The sequence below is a fragment of the Rana temporaria genome, chromosome 1 (assembly GCF_905171775.1).
Source record: "Rana temporaria chromosome 1, aRanTem1.1, whole genome shotgun sequence".
In the NCBI taxonomy this organism is placed as follows: Eukaryota; Metazoa; Chordata; class Amphibia; order Anura; family Ranidae; genus Rana; species Rana temporaria.
Genome location: NC_053489.1, coordinates 389,836,360 through 389,859,132, shown reverse-complemented (window position 1 = coordinate 389,859,132; position 22,773 = coordinate 389,836,360). Strand labels below are relative to the sequence as shown.

Sequence of the window (22,773 nt, the reverse complement as noted above, 5' to 3'; positions counted from 1 at the left end):
AAAAGTTTTTGATCACCAGTGCAGCAAAAATATTTACCAAAACAGGACAAGTAGACCGCAAAAGGCATTGCATTTTAGGAAAAGTGATGCGAAGGTAAGTGTTGTTTTCATGGGCTTATAAAAGGTGGAAAAAAACAAAAAATCCCTGTGTCTTCAGAACCGTAAACTCTATTTAGGCATTTACAGGCATTGTTAAAAAAAAAGTTTTTCCTTGATAAAATAGAGAGGCCGGAAGTGAATGTCTGTTTAACCCTCCTCTTATGTTAGCTTTCTGTTACTATCCATGATGTTAACGGGTCGGTTTTGACCCGTGTCTTAAATCAGCCATAAAATCCCCCCTGAACAATTATTTATCATCCAATTTGTTTCTTACCTCTTGGTTACCTTGTTAGGCTTCTTTATCCTTGAAAAGATTGGTTTTAATATTTTTGGTGTGACCCCTTAGACTAGGGATATGCAATTAGCGGACCTCCAGCTGTTGCAGAACTACAACTCCCATGAGGCATAGCAAGATTCTGACAGCCACAAGCATGACAGGCAGAGGCATGATGGGACTTGTAGTTTTGCAACAGCTGGAGGTCCGCTAATTGCCTATCCCTGCGACCTTTCTTTTGATAGCATACCTCTCATTTTCAAATTTAAAAAATGGTAAAATAAACCTCAATAGAATATTATAAGTAAATAAAAGGTTGTTATGTCACCAGAACTCGCTGAGGAGTATTTATGTCTCCTCGCTGAGGAGTATTTGAACACATCTCTTACATTTTTATTTTATATATATATTTTTTTTATTTTAATAACATTAACTTAAATAACATTAACTTTAATAACATTGATGGTGTCGGGGTCAATTTTGACCCATATATATTTACTTCAAGAAAATAGCCAAAGGTCTTCTTTTTTTTTTAACATAAAACGTTCATAAACAATGAAAAGCAAGTAATAATACAAAATGTAGACTTGCAAGGTCAACAAACACACAATCAAGCAAGGCAAACCAATAGAAATCAAGTACTAGTTTCAAAGCATCTTTGTGCAAGAACTTGCATGTGTTTGTGTGGGTGTTTTTAGATGCATGTGTGGCAAAAGCTGACACTTGGCATGTTCTTTGCAGATATATTTTTTACAGTGGAAGCATAATGTGTGTCTTTCTGTCCTTATTGCTGGGGCAGACCTGACACACCTTTCTTTTAGAATCAGATGGCATCACTGGAGTTGTGGCTGTGCTGGTTGATGTTGAGGCAAGGCTAGATGATGAAGAGGATGCTGGCACTGATTCTCTTTGTGTTGTTGATGGTGTGGATGAAGTGCTTGATGAACTCTGCATCTGTCTGATCACGGCTGCAGCGATTGGATCTCGAGACACCCGTTTCCTTTGCTCAATGTGTGACAAGGGAACTTCCTAGCTCCTCGAGAAATATTCTCTGCTTGTTTTTTTTTTTGTGTGTTCCAACCTGGGTGGATGTGGGTCCATAACACAAATGCATTGTATGCAGACACATCTAGGATGTTAGAAAACACAGCCATCGGCTATCTCCTGGTCATTCGCTGACAAGTATAGGTAGCAGTCAGCTTGTCCACTCCTCCTTTGTTTTTATTGTAATCCAGGATAATTGTGGGCTTTTTGTCACTTCTTGATGACACAGCTGCATCTTTGTGAAAAGTGGACATAAGTATCAAATTTTTTTTTTTTTTTTTTTTGGACAATATGAAACAATGGTGGTGTCTGTAAAAGCAAATTTTGAAGAAAGTGGAGCTCTGTCCTTCACCTGCAAAATTTCAGTGTGCAGCTCAGGTTTATTTATTTTTTATTGTGCCTACCATGGTGAGTTTCCTCCTGAGAAGTTCTTGTCCAAGGTCATAGCTGGTAAAAAAAATTGTCACACGTGATATTGTGACCCCGCAGTCCAGTAGTCAAATCAAGGACTACACGTTGTCCTTGTTTTTTTTTTTCTCAGGGATGCCACTTTCAGGTTTGCCGGTGTAAATCTGTAGGTTCCATGCATAGCTTGTTTTTGCATCACTGGCTGCCCAGATTTTGATGCCGTATTTGCCTGGCTTACTGGGCATATACTGCCAGAAGGGGCAATTTCCACGGAAAGGGATCAAACGTTCATCTACTGTAACCTGAGGCCCAGGGTTAAACATTAGTGGAAGGAGCTGAACCCATTTCTACCAGACATCCCTTATGGGAGCAAGCTTGTCAGATTTTGCTCTAGTATCTCTGTTGTCAAATCTGAAAACTCTTGATATCATTTGAAAGGTGTGAAGTGACATTGTTGCTGGGAAGACATATCTGCCTCTTGACTTGTCCCAGAGACTATCAGTGGCCTCATTATAGGATCTGTACACTCCAGCAAAAAGAACAACACCAATATAAGCATCTAGGCATTCCTCATTTATGTCATTCCACATGTTGCCATGGACTTTTTTTCCTTCAAGGTTTGTCATTGCAATGATCACTTGTTTTAGTGACAATGGCATGAACAGTTCAAAACATGTTTTGATGTCACTTACTCTCGTCACAGCAAACCTTGTAATCCCAGGGGTCATTTTGATTACATCTGCAGCAGCTGCCCTGCCATGTAAGTCAGGAGGTTCTGAACTCCAACAGATCTTACCACTTTTGGATTTGAATGTTTCAGCAGGAACCGCAGCAGGTTCAGCACTGGTGGCCTCCTCATCAGACTCATCAGATGTGTCTGTGTATTCTGGTTGATACTCTACTTCATCTTCTGCCTCAGAAACCTGCTCATCCATATCGCTATGCTGCTCTGTGTCCTCTGCCTCATTTTCATCCAAGATATAATCCAGTATTTGGCTTCCTGTAAATCTTCTCACTCTTGCATGCTGCATATTGGAGATGATTACTCTGCAAGTCAGCAACTCTGAAATGTATTGGTCCTATGTTTCTTTACTTTACTTTAGAGAAGCAGACAAGCAGGCAAAAAGATAGACCCCTCCCTAACTACAGCTCACAGGGTTGAGAGGTGATTGGCTGTCGGTGTTACTAAGCAGAGAGTGTTTATGATTTCAGTTTTGGCACCTATTAGTGTCCTATAATCCTATATTATAACTGGGTCAGAATTGACCCTAACACCATAAACGTCTTAATTTTCACCACAGTATTTTATAATTTAGTGAAAAGGATTCTTTTTCTATTACATTGTTTAAATAGAGGTTCCTGACAAAGTAAAAAAATCTTGATGCAATAAACAAATTTATGTGATACTTATAGACATTCAAAACCTGAAAACGGGTCGGTTCTGACCCTAACACAAGAGGAGGGTTAAAGGCAACAACCACTTTAACCACTTCAGCCCCGGAGGATTTGGTTGCCAAATGACCGGGCCACTTTTTGCAATTCAGCACTGCGTCGCTTTAACTGACAATTGCGACGTGGCTCCCAAACAATATTGAAGTCCTTTTTTTCCCACAAATAGAGCTTTATTTTGGTGGTATTTGATCACCCCTGCGATTTTTTTTTTTTGCGCTATAAACAAAAATAGAGCGACAATTTTGAAAAAAATTAAAATATTTTTAATTTTTTGCTATAATCAATATCCCCAAAAAGTATATAAAAAAATATATATTTTCTTCAGTTTAGGCCGACACGTATTCTACATATTTTTGGTAAAAAAAATCGCAATAAGTGTTTGTTTGGTTTGCGCAAAAGTTTTTTATAGCGTCTACAAAATAGGGCATAGTTTTATGGCATTTTTTTTTTTTTTTTTTACTAGTCATGGTGGCAATCAGCCATTTTTTTTTCTTTTCTTTTTATCGTGACTGCGACATTATGGCGGACACTTTTGACACTATTTTGGGACCATTTATACAGTCATCAGTGCTATAAAAATGCAGGTAGGGGGTTAACCACTAGGGGGTGAGGAAGGGGTTAAGTGTGTCCTAGGGAGTGATTCTAACTGTGTGGGGGCTGGGCTACCTGATAGGGAGCAGACAATCAGTGTCCTGTCACTAGGCAGAACAGATAAATGCCTTGTTTACACAGGCATCCCCCTGTTCTGCAGCTCCGTGACATGATCGTGGGAAACATCGTGTCCCGTGGGCACGGTCACGGAGCACATGGTAGCCGTGCCATTCTGCCGTATAAGTGAGTGGTGCGGTCGGCAAGCGGTTAAGCTGCTAAAAGGCTTCTGGCAGCTTGTCAAAGTGACTGTTGGAACTCCCAGATATGATGCTTTCACTTTTTTGCCTCCAAGTGCATAAGGGCTTGTTCACAACAGCAGTTGGAGGGGTGGTAAAAATATAGTAGTGGCACAAAAAAGGATACAATTAAAGTCCATTCAACTAAGGAAAAAGTAGTCTAATATAACTGAAAAGTCCAAATGACCTGTCCATGAAAAGCTAAGCACCAGTGGCAACCATCCCCAGAGTAAGCTAGCTATGTAGTGGGTCAAAAAGAGAAAGGAAAGCGCCATTTAAGTGCAGTATTTAAAATCCGCTTTGTTATAACAGCGATAAAAAAACTCACAAGATGTTGAGTAATATAATGCTCTTTGGTATAAAAGGCACCGCCATTATACCCCTTTCCTGCAGAATCCACAGATAACAGACAGTGTGGCTGTCAGCTAAGGATGCTGGATAGGATCCTGGAAGTGCCTCACGCTGGCTTGGAACGCACTCTTGGGGCAGTTGTGAGATCAGCTACAGGTAAAGGATTGGTGCTTCACAGGCTACTTGCTCCGAACTCACTGCTTCTTCTACAGGCTTATAGAAGGAGCAGTGAACTCCGAGCACATAGCCTGTGAAGCACCAATCCTTTACTGTACACAGCTGGCATTCGCACCATCTGTCATCAGCAGATCCAACAGGAAGGGGCAGTGCTTTTTATACTAATGAGCATTATAATATTCCACATCTTGTGAGTGTTTATTACTGCTGTTTATATTAAAGCACATTTTAATACTGCACTTAGATGGTGCTTCCCTTTCCTTTCTCTTCTTGGGAGGGTGGTAAAACCCTGCAGTTGAACCACGTTTTTACTGCCTTTTATACTAGAACTCTCAAACATTTTATTTGTGTGTGTGTATATATGTATGTGTATGTGTGTGTGTGTATGTGTGTGTGTGTGTGTGTATATATATATATATATATATATATATATAAATTATTTTTTTTTTTTTTTATTTTTTTTTTTTCCCATGCACCATGGGACACAGAGTCAGGCTAATATTCATTACCTGCTGGGTTATACTCCAACAGGTTAATGGACACTGGTAGACCAAGGTCTTTAGACAGGAAGTATATGGGTCTGCTTTCCGAGCAATCTGGACAAGAAGATATCCAGCCGGGAACTGCCTCTCAATCACAGAGGCTCTTGATTCTGACTCTTACCGAAATGGTTCGCTCTGCCTTAAAGTTGCCTATTACTGAGGTCACGGAGTCTCCCTGGTCCTCTTTCGGATCCCTGAGGCCTCTTCAGGCCACACAGACTTTCCCCTACATCCCCTGTTGGAAGAGGCAGTGTATTCTGATTGGGAACAGCCTGACAGGATTTTTGTTCCTCCTAAGAGGTTTTCCCTTTCATATCCTGTGCGGCCGTCATATGACATCCTCGACTTCCCGGCCGCTAGGGGGCATGCGCCTGCCGCGTCACTAGGGAGCCGATGCGTTTGCCTGGTGGCTGTGATGTCCACCAAGCACCCGCGATTGCCAGTTATAGAGCCAGTGTAAACACACAGATCCACGTCCTGTCAGGGGAGAGGAGATGATGGTGTCTTCCTTGTACATAGGGACACCGATCGGTCACCTCCCCCAGTCAATCCCCTCCCCCCCACAGTTAGAATCACACCCTAGAGAACACATTTAACCCCTTGATCACCCCTAGCCTGCCAATGACATTTATACAGTAATCGGTGCATATTTATAGCACTGTTCGCTGTATAAATGTCAGTGGTCCCAAAATAGTGTCAAAACTGTCCGATCTGTCCGCCACAATATTGCAGTCCTGACATAAATCGCAGATAACCGCCATCACTAGTAAAAAAAAAATGTCATAGCCAAAAATAGTAGAAGAATACATATCGGCCTAAACTAAGGGAAACAAAAAAAAAATTATATATATATATATATATAATTTTTTTTTTTTTTTTAATTGGGATATTTATAGCAAAAGTAAAAAAAATTTTTTTTTGTTAATAGTGCAAAAACTAAAAAACGCAGAGGTGATCAAACACCACCAAAAGAAAGCTCTATTTGTGGGGGAAAAATTATCAACATTTCATTGGGGGTACAGTGTTGTATGACTGCGCAATTGTCATTCAAATCGTGACAGCGCTGAAAGCTGAATATTGGCCTGGGCAGGAAGGGGGTGAAAATGAAAATGAAGTAGTTTAAAGCCTTTACAGGTTACCACTTTAGATTTACAGAGGAGATCTAATGCTAGAATTACTGCCCATGACGTTTGCGGTGATACCTCAGGTGTGAGACGATCACTGTTTAAATGTGTGCAGGACAGATGCGTATGTTCGCCTTTACATGTAATCAAGAGGATATGCAAATCCCTCCTCTGCCCCATTTGATTACACCAAGGTCAATATGATTAAATGCTTTTGTTTTTTTTTTTGTTTTTTTTTAAATGAAGTGGTTTGCATCCCGGCAACCAAGTGATGTGACGTCATCGATTCTGGGTTATTATATCAGAACCCAACAAAGCCGATCAAGTCTTTTGCTGGGCTCTATGATCAGCCAGCGGAAGCCCTGTGTGGTTTTGTGTGTGCTTATTTAACGGAGAAACTTAATGTATACAAAAAAACATGCCATGCCGACTTTATGACCATGAACTGAATGATCAAATGACCACCGCTAGCCCTACTTTCGAGTTGCTTCCAGCAAAAGGCAGTGGATGCCTGGAGTGCCAGCATGCTGAAAAGAAGAGTCTGCTGTCAATCATAATTTTCAGGATCCCTCTCGAGCCTGGCCTGGCTCAATCTGGTCAGCTGATAGTGGGCAATGGCCCATTATTAGCGGACTCTGGGTTACAGGAGAACAAAAGTAAATATAATTCCCATGACCATCAAGAGAAGTACAACCAAAAAAGCTTTGGCCATACTTTAAAAATTTGTGAAAGTCTTTTTAGCTTCCCTAGAGATTAAAGCTGCAGTTCTGACATCTAAGAGACGGCAATGGCTGATAACATTCCTTTTTTGATGCTGTGCACTAGAAATTCCACAATGTCTGGAAGGTATAGTAAGAGCTACACTCTGTGGAAGCTAAAAAGGAGGTTTTCCCCTCTCACCTTCCAGGACAGCTACTTGAGAGATGATTGGCTCCGCCCTCCACAGGAAACACAAATCGGATACAATTTAAAAGGCCTCTCCCTTTCCTCTGACCCTCAGTTGTTTTGTGTTTCCAGACCCTCCAGAAGCACCAACATGTTTTTTGTTTTCCTAGGTCTGGTAACTGTGGTTGGTGGACCCCCCTTCTCTGGTATCATCCAGGACTAGTTGTGGCCAAGTCCTGGGTGATAGTCCTGTACTTTAAGACCAGAAGGGTTCCCTATTTTTAAGGTGACTTGCCTGCGTGGTGGCAACTCCCTTCCATTTTTTCCCTAGCTCTGGCTTTGTGGAACTGTGTCATCCTCGTGCTTCACAGCGGTGTACCAAGATGGCGTCGGAGGATTTCCGGTGATGCGGCAAGATGGGGGCCGGAAACCGAAGGTCACATGATGCGCGTCCGGGCGCCATTTTTTTCGTAAGAAAGCATAGCGTGGATACACTGAGGACATGCTGCTTGGGGAACAGTCTGCTGAACGCCGAACAGGGGCATTTAGCGGTACAGCAGCAGCCTATTTCTCCGACCGATCTCTGCTTGCCTCATGGAGTTTGAGAACAGGTATGAGGATTGAGCGCCCACTCGGATTCAACCTTTTTTTGTTTATGGTTCTTGTTTCTGCTTTTTTCTAGGCCAAACCAGTGAAGAAGAAATGTGGGAACTGTAGGGCCAAGCTTTCTGATAGTTATAAAAAAAATATTTTGTGAGGATTGTATTCCATCCAGAGCTAGTTTAGAGACTTCCTCTTTTATGGAGTTAATGTCTTCTATGAAGGAGGTAGTGCCTCCTTTCGGTCCTTTAATTTACTAGGACCTTCCTCGTCTAGATCCAAAGCTCAAGAACCTTCAGCCTCGGCTAGATCCCTTCCTCTGTTAGTATCTGAGACCATTAGTTCACACAATGCTTCTGATCTGGAAGGAGGTGGAAATCCGGGTTCTTCATCTGATGAGGAGTCTGCATCAGAGGAAGATATGGGTAGCTCAACTAAATATCTTTTTCCAGTTAAAGATATTGATGAACTACTAAAGTCAATTTATACCTCAGAGCAGATTGTGATGCTACAGCAAGCCCTATCTGTACAGGATAGAATGTATAGGGGGCGGAAGTCGAGAGCTTTTCCGGTGCACCAGTCACTTAAAGCGGAGTTTCACCGGTAAAATGCTGTTTTTACCCTTAGATGGATGCTCATTTAGTCTAGGGGAATCGGCTAGTTGTTTTAAAATCCGAGCATTACTTACCGTTGTAGAGGGCGATCTTCTCCGCCACTTCCGGGTATGGGCTGCGGGACTGGGCGTTCCTTCTTGATTGACAGTCTTCCGAAAGGCTTCCGACGGTCGCATCCATCGCGTCATGATTTTCCGAAAGTAGCCGAACGTCGGTGCGCAGGCGCAGTATAGAGCCGCACCGACGTTCGGCTTCTTTCGGCTACTCGTGACGCGATGGATGCGACCGTCGGAAGCCTGTCGGAAGACTGTCAATCAAGAAGGAACGCCCAGTCCCGAAGACCCATACCCGGAAGTGGCGGAGAAGATCGCCCTCTACAACGGTAAGTAATGCTCGGATTTTAAAACAACTAGCCGATTCCCCTAGACTTAATGAGCATCCATCTAAGGGTAAAAACAGCATTTATGGGTGAACTCCCGCTTTAAGGACACGATTCTGAGTGCAAAGAACCTGAAAAAAGGTTGTTCCAGTCCAGAGGACACAAAAGAAGGTATCCTTTTGAGTCTGAGTTCTTTCATCCGACACCCCCATAGAAGAGATTAGGGAGTCTCTCCCACTCATTGCCAAGTCAGTTGCCTTTTTTAGCTGATGCAGCAGCAGATTCTGCCAGGTCTTCTGCTCTCACTAATTCAGCTAGGCGAGCTATCTGGCTTAAATCTTGGGAAGGGGATCTTGCCTCCCAAGAATAGACTCTGTACCTTGAAGGCAAGCTCTTATTCGGTTCCTCCTTAGTGGAGCTCCTAGCTCATTCCTCTGAGAAGAGTAAACGGTTCCCTTCTTCCCAAAGAAATAAGCCCCAGAATAAGAGGCCTTTTGCAGGTTCCAAAACAAGGTTAATTTTAAAACCTACAGGCAAAGAAGTGGTCTTTTAACAGCGATAAGGGGGGGAGGGGGCTCTCTTTGCTCCTTCAGCCCCTTCCAAAAATCCCTAGTGACGAAAATGTACTTGGAGTTATGAGATGACATTTGTCTATGTAACTATGTTTGCATCTTTATTATGTACATGGATAGGGGTAGGGGGAAGCTTGTCCCGTTTCATCAGAGAATGGGCAGAGATTTCCAACAATTCCTTTATTCCCCAAACACTGGAAAAGGGTTACAGATTGGAATTCAAAAGTCCCAGAATAGGTGCAAAAAGGAACCCGGAAGAGGACAGCCTCGAAAACATAGGGAAGAGCTTTGCAGGAAAATCCTGCTCAGTCTCTGAGGGGTATAGTACCAGCACGTATAAAGTTTTTAATAGCAGTCTCTCTGCTGGTGAGGGAAATAGTGCATTTATGTAAGTTCTGCCAATTAGCCTCCCAATCCCTATGGTGATATTCAAGGTTCATTTCCTGTTCCCACTGAGCCATATGTCTAAGCGTGGAGCTACCCCCCCACTCCCTCCATAGATTTATATAATACCAAAATTAAACCATTTTGTCTAGGGGAAGAGCTACAGAGGGTTTCAAAGGCAGAATTAGAGTCTGAGGGGGTTGTCACATAGTGTGTCTGAAAAAAGTGGCGGATCTGCAGATATCTGTAGTATTCCCCTAAGGGGATATACCTTTTGGGCCTGAAGATTGGAAAAAGAGACAAACTTGTCTCCCTGAAGGAAATCCGCCAGAGATGTCAGACCACAACCGGTCCACCACCAAAAGCTTTCCGGGCCTTAAAAGCTGCAGGAAACCTAGGATCGCCCAAAAAAGAGGCTCCAGGGCGACCTCCGATTTTGAGAGCTAACCGAGATTTAAACCTATCCCATGGGCCACAACTAGGTTCTTCACCATCAGATCAGAAACATAAGATCTAGAGGACCACAACAACCCTGGTAGGTGGAACGGCAAAATAGAGTCTTGTTCAAAGTTGACCCAAGGAACCCTAGAGGCCTTGGATGTTCCACTGAGCCTGTTGAGAGAATCTACTGACCAGATAATATAGCCAGATATGAGGAACCACCAGACCTGTATATACCTCTCTGGAGAACCTAGGGGGCCTGCCATTCAAGATAAATCTATTCCGGTGGGCCTGCAGTTTAAAGGGGTTGTAAAGGTACAATTTTTTTTCCTAAATCGCTTCCTTTACTTTAGTGCAGTCCTCCTTCACCTACCTCATCCTTCAATTTTGCTTTTAAATGCCCGTATTTCTTCTGAGAAATCCTCACTTCCTGTTCTTCTGTCTGTAACTCCACACAGTAATGCAAGGCTTTTTCCCTGGTGTGGAGTGTCATGCTCGCCCCCTCCCTTGGACTACAGGAGAGTCAGGACGCTCTCTACGTTGCAGGTAGAGAAAGGAGATGTGTGTTAGTGGGCGTCCTGACTCTTCTGTAGTCCAAGGGAGGGGGCGAGCACGACACTCCACACCAGGGAGAAAGCCTTGCATTACTGTGTGGAGTTACAGACAGAGGAACAGGAAGTGATGCCGCGTACACATGACCGTTTTTCATGACGTGAAAAATAATTTTTTTAAAAATTGTCATTAAAAACGATCGTGTGTAGGCTTCAGAGCATTTTTTATGACGTGAAAAATGGGCATTAAAAATTTAGAACATGCTCTAATTTTTCGCGTAGTTTTTCACGTAGTGAAAAACGGTCATGTGTAGACTTTGACAACGTGAAAAAACTGTGCATGCTCAGAAGCAAGTTATGAGACGGGAGCGCGAATCGTCTCTCACCAAACTTTTACTAACACGAAATCCGCAAAAGCAGCCCCAAGGGTGGTGCCATTTGAATGGAACTTCCCCTTCATAGTGCCGTTGTACGTGTTGTCTGTCACCGCGCTTTGCTCGAGCATTTTTTTTTTTCATGATTGTGTGTATACAAGGCAGGCTTGACAAGAATCACATCGAAAAAAAACGTTGTTTTTTCTAGAAAATTAATAATGGTCGTGTGTACGCGGCTTGAGGATTTCTCAGAAAAAATAGGGACATTTAAAAGCAAAATCGAAGGATGAGCTAAGTAAAGGAGGACTGCACTAAGGTAAAGGAAGCTATTTAGGGAAAAAAAATTGTACCTTTACAACCCCTTTAAGAAGATAGGACTTAAAGATAATTTGTGGCAGAGCTCTAAATAGGTAGAGGAGCTTGGGCAAGATCGTCATCTTGATTGCCGTGATCCTTCCCAAAAATTAGATCTTATAAGGAGCCCATGTCTTGAGTAAATGTTTCAAATGAACAATAAGAGGAGAGAAGTTGAGAATGAATAGTCCTGCATAACCCCCCGAGATCTTTACTCCCAAATAGGAGAGACTGGACTTAGCCCATGAGAAAGGGAAAGATCGTTTAAGATTCTACAACTCGGAAGGGGGGGAAGCCCACAGGGAGAGCCACTGATTTGGCCACATTGACTGAAAGGCCAGAGACCTCTGCAAATGTTTCTAGGGTGTCAAGGTTTTGTAGGGTGATCAGAGTGTTGGTGAGGAATAAGAGTACGTCATCTGCGTACATGCAGAATTTGTATGTAGAGTTAGCCTTACTGTAGCAAGGGATGTCAGGGTGTCTAAGGATTGCAATAGCCAGGGGTTCAATGGCTAGAACAAAGATAAGTGGGGACAATGGACAGCCTTGTCTAGTACCCCTACCGAGCTGGAAAAAAATCGGAACTACAACCGGGGATTCTGATGCAAGTGCTGGGATTCTGATACATAGCATGAAAGGCATGACTGAATTCACCCCGAATGCCATAACGCTGCAACAGGCGAGACACATGGCTCCAAGACACACTGTCAAATGCCTTATGTATGTCAAGTCTAAGCATAAATAGTTTTTTAAGAAAATAGGTTTGCGTCTTGTATATTCGTTGCCAGGTGGATATTATCCGCAATGAACCAATGAGGGATAAACCCTGACTGGAAGGGGGCGTGGCCGGGATGTAGAGAGGAACGGACGTGCTAAGCTTGTGCTCCTGCCATCCGTGCACAGAATCCGTCCCCATCCTCGCTTCCAAGAGCCATCCTGCTCAGCAAAATTCTCCCTCCTGTCTGGGGGGCTCCCCCGGTCCTCCCGATGCCCGGCAAGCGCAACTCGGCTAAGAAGGTGACGAGTTATTCGTCCCGTTTTCCGCCGCTGACCACACGCGCGGCGGCCATCTTGGAGCCTTCCTCATCTTCTCCGGCCTCGGTAGCGGTGCAGACAGAGTCCTGGATGGCGGATCTTGAGGCCCTGGACCTGGAGGAGTCACAGATGGAGGTGAGGAGTCCCCCGGGGCAGCTGGAAGGCCGATCCACCGCCGCGATCCTGGCGGCCATCGCAGACAGCAAATCCTCTGTAGAGGGTAAGATAGACACGCTGGCTATAGAGTGTGGGCTCATAAGGCAGGACATGGATAAATTCAGGGGCCGCCTGTCTGAGGCAGAGCAACGATTGTCAGTAATGGAGGACACAGTGGCTTCCACCTCTCATTCTGTTGGGGAACTGCAACAGCAGGTCAGAGTCCTGATGGCCCGTTCTGAAGATGCCGAGAACCGCCTGCGCCGCAATAATGTGCGGGTGGTTGGGCTCCCTGAGGGCGCAGAGGGCGCCAACCCGGTGGAGTTTGCAGAATCCTTCTTTAAAGACCTTCTGGACCTGCGGAACCTGTCACCTGTATATGTGGTGGAACGCGCCCACAGGGTACCTGCCGGTAGGAGGCCTGCGGGCGCATGGCCGCGTGCCTTCCTTGTCCGCCTGCTTAACTTCAGGGACCGGGACACGATCCTGGCCGAAGCCCGTAAACACCCTGACCTGAAACATGAAAATGCTGTGATTCACCTGTATCCTGACTTCTCACAAGAGCTGCAGAAGAAGCGGCGCTCCTTCACAGACGTCCGTCGTCGCTTGAGAGAGAAGGGCCTGGTATACAGCATGCTCTACCCTAGCCGTCTGAAGGTGATTCACAGGGGCTCAGCAAAATTTTTTGATTCTCCGATGGAAGCGGTGGATTGGCTGGATTCACTGGCCTGAGGAGGTATTGAGGTGGCGATGTGATCGACCAGGGAGGAGAAGTCACTTACCTGTCTACGATGTCCTTGCTGGGAGCAGTGGTTCCATGTTGCAGTGTTTGAATGATATGCTCCGGTTACACTTTGTTGTGGAACTTCATAGCTGAAAGCTGGTTGAAATGCTACGAGCGGTCAATCATCCGTTCCGGACAGGAGCAGCAGGTACGGTTAAGCACGGATTGAAAATCCCGCGTGATTCCCTGAAACCCCCCACAACTTTTTTTTTTTTTTTTTCTCTCTTTTTTGAAGTGGATGGACTTTTGAGACGTTCCACGGCTGTTCTATACGTTTTGGGTACAAAGTTTCTCCGGCGGTAAAACCGTTTTTTAGTTTGGTTCGCCTGGAGCAAACAGGGCGTTGGGGCTTGTGTGATGTTTTTTTCACTGTATTTTTGCCAGATGTTTTTAATTTTTCTTACTGGCATGTTTTGTTTCCCCCCCCTCTTTTTTTTACCTCTCCCCCCCCCCCTTCCTTTTTTTACCCTTGGGACATTGACTTTTTGCCTTCACCTTTCCTCTGCTTTGGGGCTTCGCCCCATGTGCGTGTTACAGTGTGTGATACCCTTCATGACATGTATATTGAACCATTGAAATATGTTACCCTGTGGCTCTCTGTGTCCAGACTCCCCCCCCCTGACTGGCTGGATTCGTGTGCCCCTCCTGTCCTTCAAATATTTTTCTTTTCCAGACCCAATGAATGATATCAAACTAGTATCGTGGAATGTCCGCGGTTTAAACTCTAAATTCAAACGCTCTTTAGTCTTACAGTACCTCAAATCCCTGAACCCCCATATTGTCCTCCTGCAGGAAACCCACCTGGTGGGTAGTAAAACCCTTTCCCTGAACAGGAGCTGGATACAGAGGGCAGTGCACTCCACTTACTCCTCATACGCCAGAGGTGTGGTCATCTTGCTGCATAAGAAATTGCAATGTAATATAGAGCATGTGGTGACGGACCCTCAAGGGAGGTATGCTATTGTAGTCCTCACAGTAGACTCTCAGCTGTTGGCTATAGCAAATGTTTACATCCCCCCCCCCCTTTCACAAGGAGGTGTTGTACCTGATTTTAGAGAGGATTGCCACCTTTGGTCCACTAAAATTGCTAGTGGCTGGGGATTTTAATAATGTGATCGATTATGAGCTGGACACTTCTAACCCGAACCGGGTGCGGAATCTGGATCTCGGGCACTGGGCAGATGTGGCGGCTTTGGAGGAGGTGTGGCGGTGGAAACATCCTGGTGAGAGAGGTTACTCCTATCTTTCCCACGTCAGCTCATCCTCCTCCCGTATTGATCTGGCCTTTGCGAATCCGACCCTCCTGCCGCTGGTGACCGATGTTGGTTACCTGGCCGGGGGTCTCTCGGATCACACCCCCTTGCAGGTGACGCTGTGCCGCCCTGGGGGGGGTAGCCGGAGGATCTGGAGACTACACCCGGGGTGGGTTGATGAACCATCGGTTGAGCCGCTGGTTGCCGGCCATATTGCTGAGTACTGGGAGGTCAATGACGGCTCTACGGGTGGGCACATGGTATGGGATGCATTTAAAGCGTCCACCCGGGGTGTGTACATTGCTGCTATCAAGGCTGCTAGGACTGAGAAGAATTCAGAGTCGAAGGCGCTCCAGGTCCATGAGGTTCGGTGTGCGAAGGCTCATGCTGAGGCGCCCTCTGCCTCCACACTTGCGGAGTTGCAGATGGCCAGAAGGGCCTTCTTGGTTCATCAGCAATCTCTTACGCAATGCATGTTTAAATGTAAGGCGGAAGACTTATTTGAGAAGGGGGACAAGAACGGAAAATTGCTGGCATACTTAGCGGCAGATGCTAGGCCTCATGTGGCAATTCCTTGCATACACACGGCAGGAGGAGCCTTGGTGGGGGACAGGGAGGGGATAATGCAGGCTTTTGTGTCCTACTACTCTGACCTCTATGCGGCTATCCCACAGTATGACAATCAGGTTCTGACGGACCTGCTGGACTCCTTTCCGATCCCGGTGTTGCCTGGGGAGGCGGTGGAGCTCCTGGAGGCTCCTTTTTCTCCTAAGGAGCTGACTGGCTATTGCTTCCTTCCCAAATGGAAAGGCACCGGGTCCTGATGGGATTCCGGCAGAGTGGTACAAGACTTACTCTGATGTGGTCTCGCACAGGTTGCTGACCCTCTACAGGGAATGTTTGGAGGTGGGAAGTTTGCCCCCCTCGTGGTACGAGGCCCAGGTGGTTGTGCTTCCCAAACCAGGGAAGGACCCCCTCCATTGTTCCTCATATAGGCCAATTGCTCTACTGAATATGGACCTAAAAATTTTGACCAAGATGTTAGCTAATAGGTTGATGCCCTGCTTAGAACACTTAATTTCACCTGACCAGACAGGGTTCATGCCCAAGAAGGCTACAGATATTAACTTACGCAGAGTGTACGCCCACACACAGATTGACGGGGACATATCTCACGGGGGGGCCATGGTGTTTTTCGATCTTGAGAAGGCGTTTGACTCCATTGATTGGGGCTACATGACCCAGGTACTGGAGCGTATGGGCTTCGGCCCTGTGTTCCTTAAATGGATATCATTGCTATATAGTAGTCCGGTGGCGGCAATTCGTTTAAATGGTGAGGTGTCGTGCACCTTCCCGGTATTCAGAGGCACCAGACAGGGGTGTCCCTTGTCACCGGGCTTATTTGCCCTGGTGATGGAACCCCTGGCAATTGCACTACGATCCTCGCCTCAAATTGAGGGAATCAAGGTGGGCACCTTGACTGAGTCACTAGCGCTTTACGCAGATGACCTGGTTTTGTTTCTGGGGGATACCGGTCCTTCCTTACATGCCGCACTTTCATTGATGAGCAGGTTCTCTGTGGTCTCGGGCCTCAAGGTCAACTGGACCAAGTCAAAAATCCTCCCACTCCGGTCCCATGTGTCGTCTAGACAAGCTGATCCTTCTAATCCCCTACAGTGGGTAACTCAGATTAGGTACCTGGGGTTACAAATTACGAACTCTGTGTCAGACTTTGTTAACCTCAATGTGTCCCCATTATTGAGCACTGTCTCCAGGAAGTTGAACTCCTGGAAGAATCTCCCCCTGTCCCTCATTGGTAGGGTCAATCTTATTAAAATGAAGATTCTCCCTCTCCTGCTTTATACACTTAGGAACACTCCGGTGTGGATCCCAAAGTCCATTTTTAGGGCCATAGATGGTATGATCTCCTCCTTCTTGTGGCAGGGTAATCTCCCTCGTCTCAAGTTGGCCATCCTGAAACAACCCTGGGGGGAGGGGGGTTTGGCGGTACCCGACTTCCATAGGTACTTCCTGGCAGGCCAGCTGACGGTTGCACACCGTTGGCTGACTTCTGCTCCGGACGATGCTGCGGTGTCATTGGAGGCGGCTTGTGTGGGTTCCTATGAGGCGCTCTCCTACTTAGTTTATAGAGGCCCGAGGGCCCCTTACCCCTTGACGCACTCCATGAGGTCAGTGATCAGAGCATGGTCTGTGGCACAAGAACTGAGGCCTTCTGATCGCCTCACCCTCTCCCCCAAAACGCCTCTATGGAGAAACCCTAATTTGTCACACTTTCTGGACTACCCGGACCCGGTGGTGTGGGCGGCCTATGGGATAAAGACCTTAAGTCACATTGTGGGGAACGGTATACTTCTGACGTTTGATGAACTAAAGGCGCGCTATGACCTTCCCAATACCCATTTCTTTAGGTTCCTGCAGTTGCGCCATGCATTCCTGGCTCAATTTGGTGGGGTCCCTTTGACTTTAGAGATCGGGGATTTGGAATCGCTGGCCCGTAGCGAATCACTTCCTAAGACGGTATCTAGCATCTATCAGGAGCTCTTTCAGGACACTACCAAGCTGCTGTCGCCCTGCAGGAGTGCTTGGGTGTCTGTGGCCCCGGGACTGGACAGGGACGACTGGGACGATGTCTGGGGGGCGGCATTTCAGGCCCTGGTCTCCACTAGGGACAGGCTTATACACTACAAGTTCTTGCATAGGATATACCTGACCCCGGCCAGACTGGCTAGAATGTTCGGAGGTCAGGGCTCTGCCTGCTGGCGGTGCTCCATGCCCTCTGCCGGTTTTATGCATGTCTTCTGGGATTGCCCCCAGATCAGGGCATACTGGCAGGAGGTGGTAGATTGCATTAGGTCGGTCACCTCTATCTCGATCCCCATGACTGTGGAGGTGTGTTTGCTGCAACTAGTTGAACCCCTGGCCACGACCAGGGCTATAAGGACTCTTCTCATTCTGCTGCTTTTTTATGCCAAAAAAAGAATCATCCTTTCATGGAAGAGCTCCTCAGCCCCAACGGTGACAGCCTGGAAGGTGTTAGTCAACAAAGCCATCCCATTCTATAAGGCAACTTACTTGAATAGAGGGGCTTTGACCAAGTTTGATAAGGTATGGGGGGGCTGGATGGCCTCTGTGGATACAGTGTCAGATTAAGCTGGATGGGTAGGAGGCATGCGGGGTCTGACGGCTGAGGGGGTCAGGGAAATTGTGAGTAGGGGCGCAGGATATGTCTCATGATGACTGTTCACTTTGAAGAGGGTACTTGTTACTATGCTATTATGGAGGGGTTCGGTCCTCCATGATGGAGTGCGAGCATCCGTCTCTTAGCTCGGTACTGGGGTCAAGGGTCGGCAAGAAGGCGTTATTTATACTGTGTAAGGGGGAACGGTCAAGCTTGGACTTCATTGCATTATAATCCATCTCATTACATTTGACCGGTGTTGAATATGCCTAATGCAAGCATTTGTCCCCCCCCCCCTTTTTTTTTTTTTTTTTTTTTTTTTTTTATTATTCTTTCTTCCCTCTTCTTCCCCCCACTCCCCCCCCCCTCCCCCTTTTCTTTTGGTTGGGTTTTGGTTTGTACACCGGTCTATGTGTCATGACCGGTAACTGTTGGTCGCGTTTGTGGCCTGTTATTGTGTATGTGTCTTGAAAAATTCAATAAAAATAATTTTACAAAAAAAAAAAAAAAAAACCCTGACTGGAAAGGAGAGATCAGGGAGGAGATCATCCCCCCAAGTCTGTCAGCCAAAATCCTGCTAAAGATTTTCAAATCATTGTTAATAAACGATATAGGCCTAAAGTTCTGAGGCAAGGAGTGGTCCTTATTTTGCTTCGGAATAGGAGACATATTAGCCAACAACATTTCTTCAGGGAAATTGCCACCCTGGAGGACAGAGTTAAAAAGCTGAACTAGTGTGGGTGTGCGTTGGGGGGCAAATTTCTTATAATATATAGCCGAGAAGCCATCCGGCTCCGGGGAGGAGCCATTTTTTGAGACTTTTTATGATATTGAGTACTTCTGATGGGGAGATGGGTGAGTTGAGTTTGTCTGACTGGGAGGTGGAGAGGGTAGGGAGAGAAATATCATCAAAGCTATCTAGAGCTGCTTGGGATGGTTCCCCTTGGGGTGTCCCCAGCAGCCTAGAGTAATAATAATTTTTTTTTTTTTTTTTAGAACTTCTTGAGGGTGAGAGGTTAGCTTCCCCGAAGGGGAGGATACTTTACATACATGTGGGGGGTGAAAAGACTGGTTCAGCTTTCTGGAAAAAATAGTAGAAGCTGCATTACTGTGTAACAAAAATCTGGCTTTCGACCATCTTAGGGCCTTCTCAACTTTAGCAGAGAGTAAAGAGTCCAATTCTAGACGTTTTTGTTCAATGGTCCGTCTGGTCGAATCCAACGACAGTGCAGCAGAGTTTTTATACAATACATCCAGCCCCTGAGAGAGCTGAATAATTTTGTGTTTATTCAGTCTATTGCTTGTAGAGGCCAGGCTAATAAGCTTACCCCTCAGCACTGCCTTATGTGCCACCCAAACTGTGGGGATGGGGGTTTCAGGCAGGGAATTAAGAGCAAAATAAGTGCCAATAGATTGGGCTGTCTCCACAGCCGAGTCAGAGAGGATTGCCTTGTTTAGTCTCCAGGTGAAAGGAGTGGGGGTCTGTCCAACAAGATCAGTGGTAAACGAGGCGATATGGTGGTCCGACCATACGCAGCAATGAATGGAGGCTGACCTAGAGTTGGCTAGAATAGTGGGGGTGGAGAAGATATAGTCCAACCTGGAGTAACTTTTACTTTTACAACATCCACTAAAATATAGTATACATGTATGTATATCATAGGCGTGGGCACACCCTAATCACCGTGTGGTGCAGATTGCACCAAAACATACTGCGTTAAACGTGCACTAACGCACAGAAAAATACAGCATTAATTGGCACATAACACACTGAAATATACTGCATTAAATGTGCACTAATGCACAGAAATATACTGCGTATAAACGTGCACTAATGCACAGAAATATACTGCGTATAAACGTGCACTAATGCACAGAAATATACTGCATTAAACGTGCACTAATGCACAGAAATATACTGTGTTAAACATGCAGTAATGCACAGTAATATACTGTGTTAAACGTGCAGTAACGCACATGAAATAGATCCCTGATATTTCACCAAAGCTCCCTAATGGGGCTCCTAAAATAAAAAAATATTAAAAAGATAAAAACTACTGACACTGCCCTACTGACACCAATCTCTGCCCTACTGACACCAATCTCTGCCCTACTGACACCGTCCACCACTCTACTGACACCATCAGTATACTGTATATACACTTGCACACACATGCAAAGGTTTGTGCTTTGGGGTGCAAACCCTAATGCAATAGGCTGCGCACACCTATGATGTATATAGTTTTTTCATAATACAATACTTTTAGAATTGTTCTCCACATTATCAGTATAAATCCCTTGAAGTACATGTTTTTCAATACAAAGTATTTTATATAGACTATTCTTTTACATTTCCTATACTATTTCCCATACAATAATTGTAAAATTCTTATAATTTCTTAACCTTGACTCCACCTATCAGTCACTATTACTTTAGTCATGTCATATCGTCATTATAGTCAGTCCAGATTTGTCATTAGTTTTAATTCTGCATTCTTCCCACAAATTTTGCTAAACCCAAAACCATTCCACTTTTTGTCCATCCCAGCACATTCTTTACTGTAGTTCATTAATTCTATAGCAGTCAGCATGGGTCTCTTCTGTCAGTCACTACTATACTGTCTAAGTCAGTAGCCTAATTTTAATTACTATGGTTTATTTTATTTAGTTATTTTTGACCTCTCCTATGTCTTAAAAACATGAATTATAAAACAATCATATCTGTACACACATACGTCTTGCTTTTTGTATAAGTATCCCCCCCAACATAAAAATGAGAGTTCTTGCAAATATCAAGATATAAATAACATAACGTATCTTCTAAAGCATCAATACCATATATTCTTAGTGAAATGTCATACTTATTACATTACACCTCCCCACTTTTTTTTTTTTTTCAAAAAATGATAAAACTAATAGTTTATAATGCAAACATAAAAAAGTGCAGCGCATATATGATAAATAAACCCTATATATTACATATGGTGTCCAACAGTGATGATAAACAAATGAATAAATGTATGTATATCACAAAATAAATTGAACAATCACTTTAAATGTTCAAAAAAAAGTCCAAAGTGAATAAAGTGATGATAGTCCCTATATTCTGGAATGTGAAGTAAAGGAAACCGCCACCATCCAATATAGAAGAGGCTTACCGAAGGCAGTGAACCCAAAAGAACGTATGTTCAAAGGGGTCAACAGGGCATGGTATGAACCACTGGAAGAACTGGATCCTGAGCTGTAGTTCCCAAACAAATGATACCCACACCAATCAACATAAAACAAGAGGATACTTCGATGGTAAGTAGCTTCCAGGTGGAGGGCCGTAGAGCCAATGGGATGTAAATTGAAGAAAAAAAGAAAAGGGCACATAGCATAATACTGTATATAAATGAAATTTAATGTAGGTAGGAACACTTTCATTAAGAAGGATAAAAACAGCGCTTGTAGGTAAAAACGGCAGCAGTGGAGTCTTCCAACGCGTTTCGCATCAAAGTGCATCGTCTGGGGCAGTGTTTCCCAACTCCAGTCCTCAAGGCACACCAACAGGTCATGTTTTCAGGATTTCCCTCAGATGAAACGGCTGTGGTAATTACTAAGGCAGTGAAACTGATTAAATCACCTGTGCAAAATAATGGAAAGCCTGAAAACATGACCTGTTGGTGTGCCTTGAGGACTGGAGTTGGGAAACACTGGTCTGGGGTGACGATGCACCCTCTTGTTTACGTTGATTGGTGTGGGTATCGTTTGTTTGGGAACTACAGGTGAGGCTCCAGTTCTTCCAGTGGTTCATACCATGCCCTGTTGACCCTTTTGAACATACGTTCTTTTGGGTTCACTGCCTTCGGTAAACCTCTTCTATATTGGATGGTGGCGGTTTCCTTTACTTCATGTTCCGGAATATAGGGACTATCATCACTTTATTTACTTTGAACTTTTTTCTGAACATTTAATAAGTGATTGTTCAATTTATTTGGTGATATACATATATTTATTAATTTGTTTCATTATCACTGTTGGACACCTTATGTAATATATAGGCGTTTATTTATCATATATGCGCTGCACTTTTTTATGTTTGTTTTGTATTTACCATTTGTTCACTGGTAGTGTCAGCTGCTCACATTTGGACTGCAAGGAATTTTTCTGTATGTTTTAATATAATACATTACCAAGGAGCCATCCTGAGGGCATTTGGCTACTCTCAAATTTTTGATATAGAGCAGTCTGACGCAGAATAAAAGTATCATGACATGACCCTGGAAAACCTGTCCACACACTCCTTATCCACTATCTAGCGTCACACACTACTTGGACATTCAGAGAGTGGTACTGCGTACGGTTCCTATAGTCCACTTCACATCTCCTGGGGGGCCTGATTGCAACATGGGTACAATCAATGGCCCCCAGGATCTGTGGAAATTGTCCACGCTGGTAGAAAGCCACCTTCACATCAGTCCACTCATCTTCAGTTTGTGGCCAGTGTATAAATTGGGGCACAAGGTCAAGAATGGCATTAATGACCTGCATAAACACCCTGGACACAGTGGATTGGCTGATTTCCAATATAAGGCCAGAGGTGGTTTGGAAGCTGCCATGGCCCAAAATGTATAATGTGGCCAGCAATTTGACCATGCCAATAACTGCCTGGCTTCTTGCTGTTGTTGGTTCCAGTTTCTCCTTGATAAATGCGATATAATATATGTATGTATGTATGTGTATATATATATATATATATATATATATATATATATATATATCCTCTATTGCAACCTATAATATATATAGCTATCGCATAAATGTATTAATGTGTGATCCCTTGTTGTTAATC

The 22,773-nt window shown here is 44.6% G+C and overlaps 1 protein-coding gene across 1 annotated transcript; it reads right to left on the bottom strand.

The window, feature by feature from the left end:
• Positions 1-1,443: 1,443 nt before the first annotated feature.
• Positions 1,444-2,914, bottom strand: LOC120912147. Its single transcript, XM_040322580.1, has one exon. The coding sequence runs from the start codon at positions 2,854-2,856 to the stop codon at positions 2,173-2,175; it is 684 nt and encodes a 227-aa protein (XP_040178514.1). The 5' UTR covers positions 2,857-2,914; the 3' UTR covers positions 1,444-2,172.
• Positions 2,915-22,773: the final 19,859 nt, after the last annotated feature.

Coding starts and splice junctions, on each gene's coding strand:
- LOC120912147 (XM_040322580.1), bottom strand. CDS start 2,856: ATGCAGCATGCAAGAGTGAGAAGATTTACAGGAAGCCAAATACTGGAT.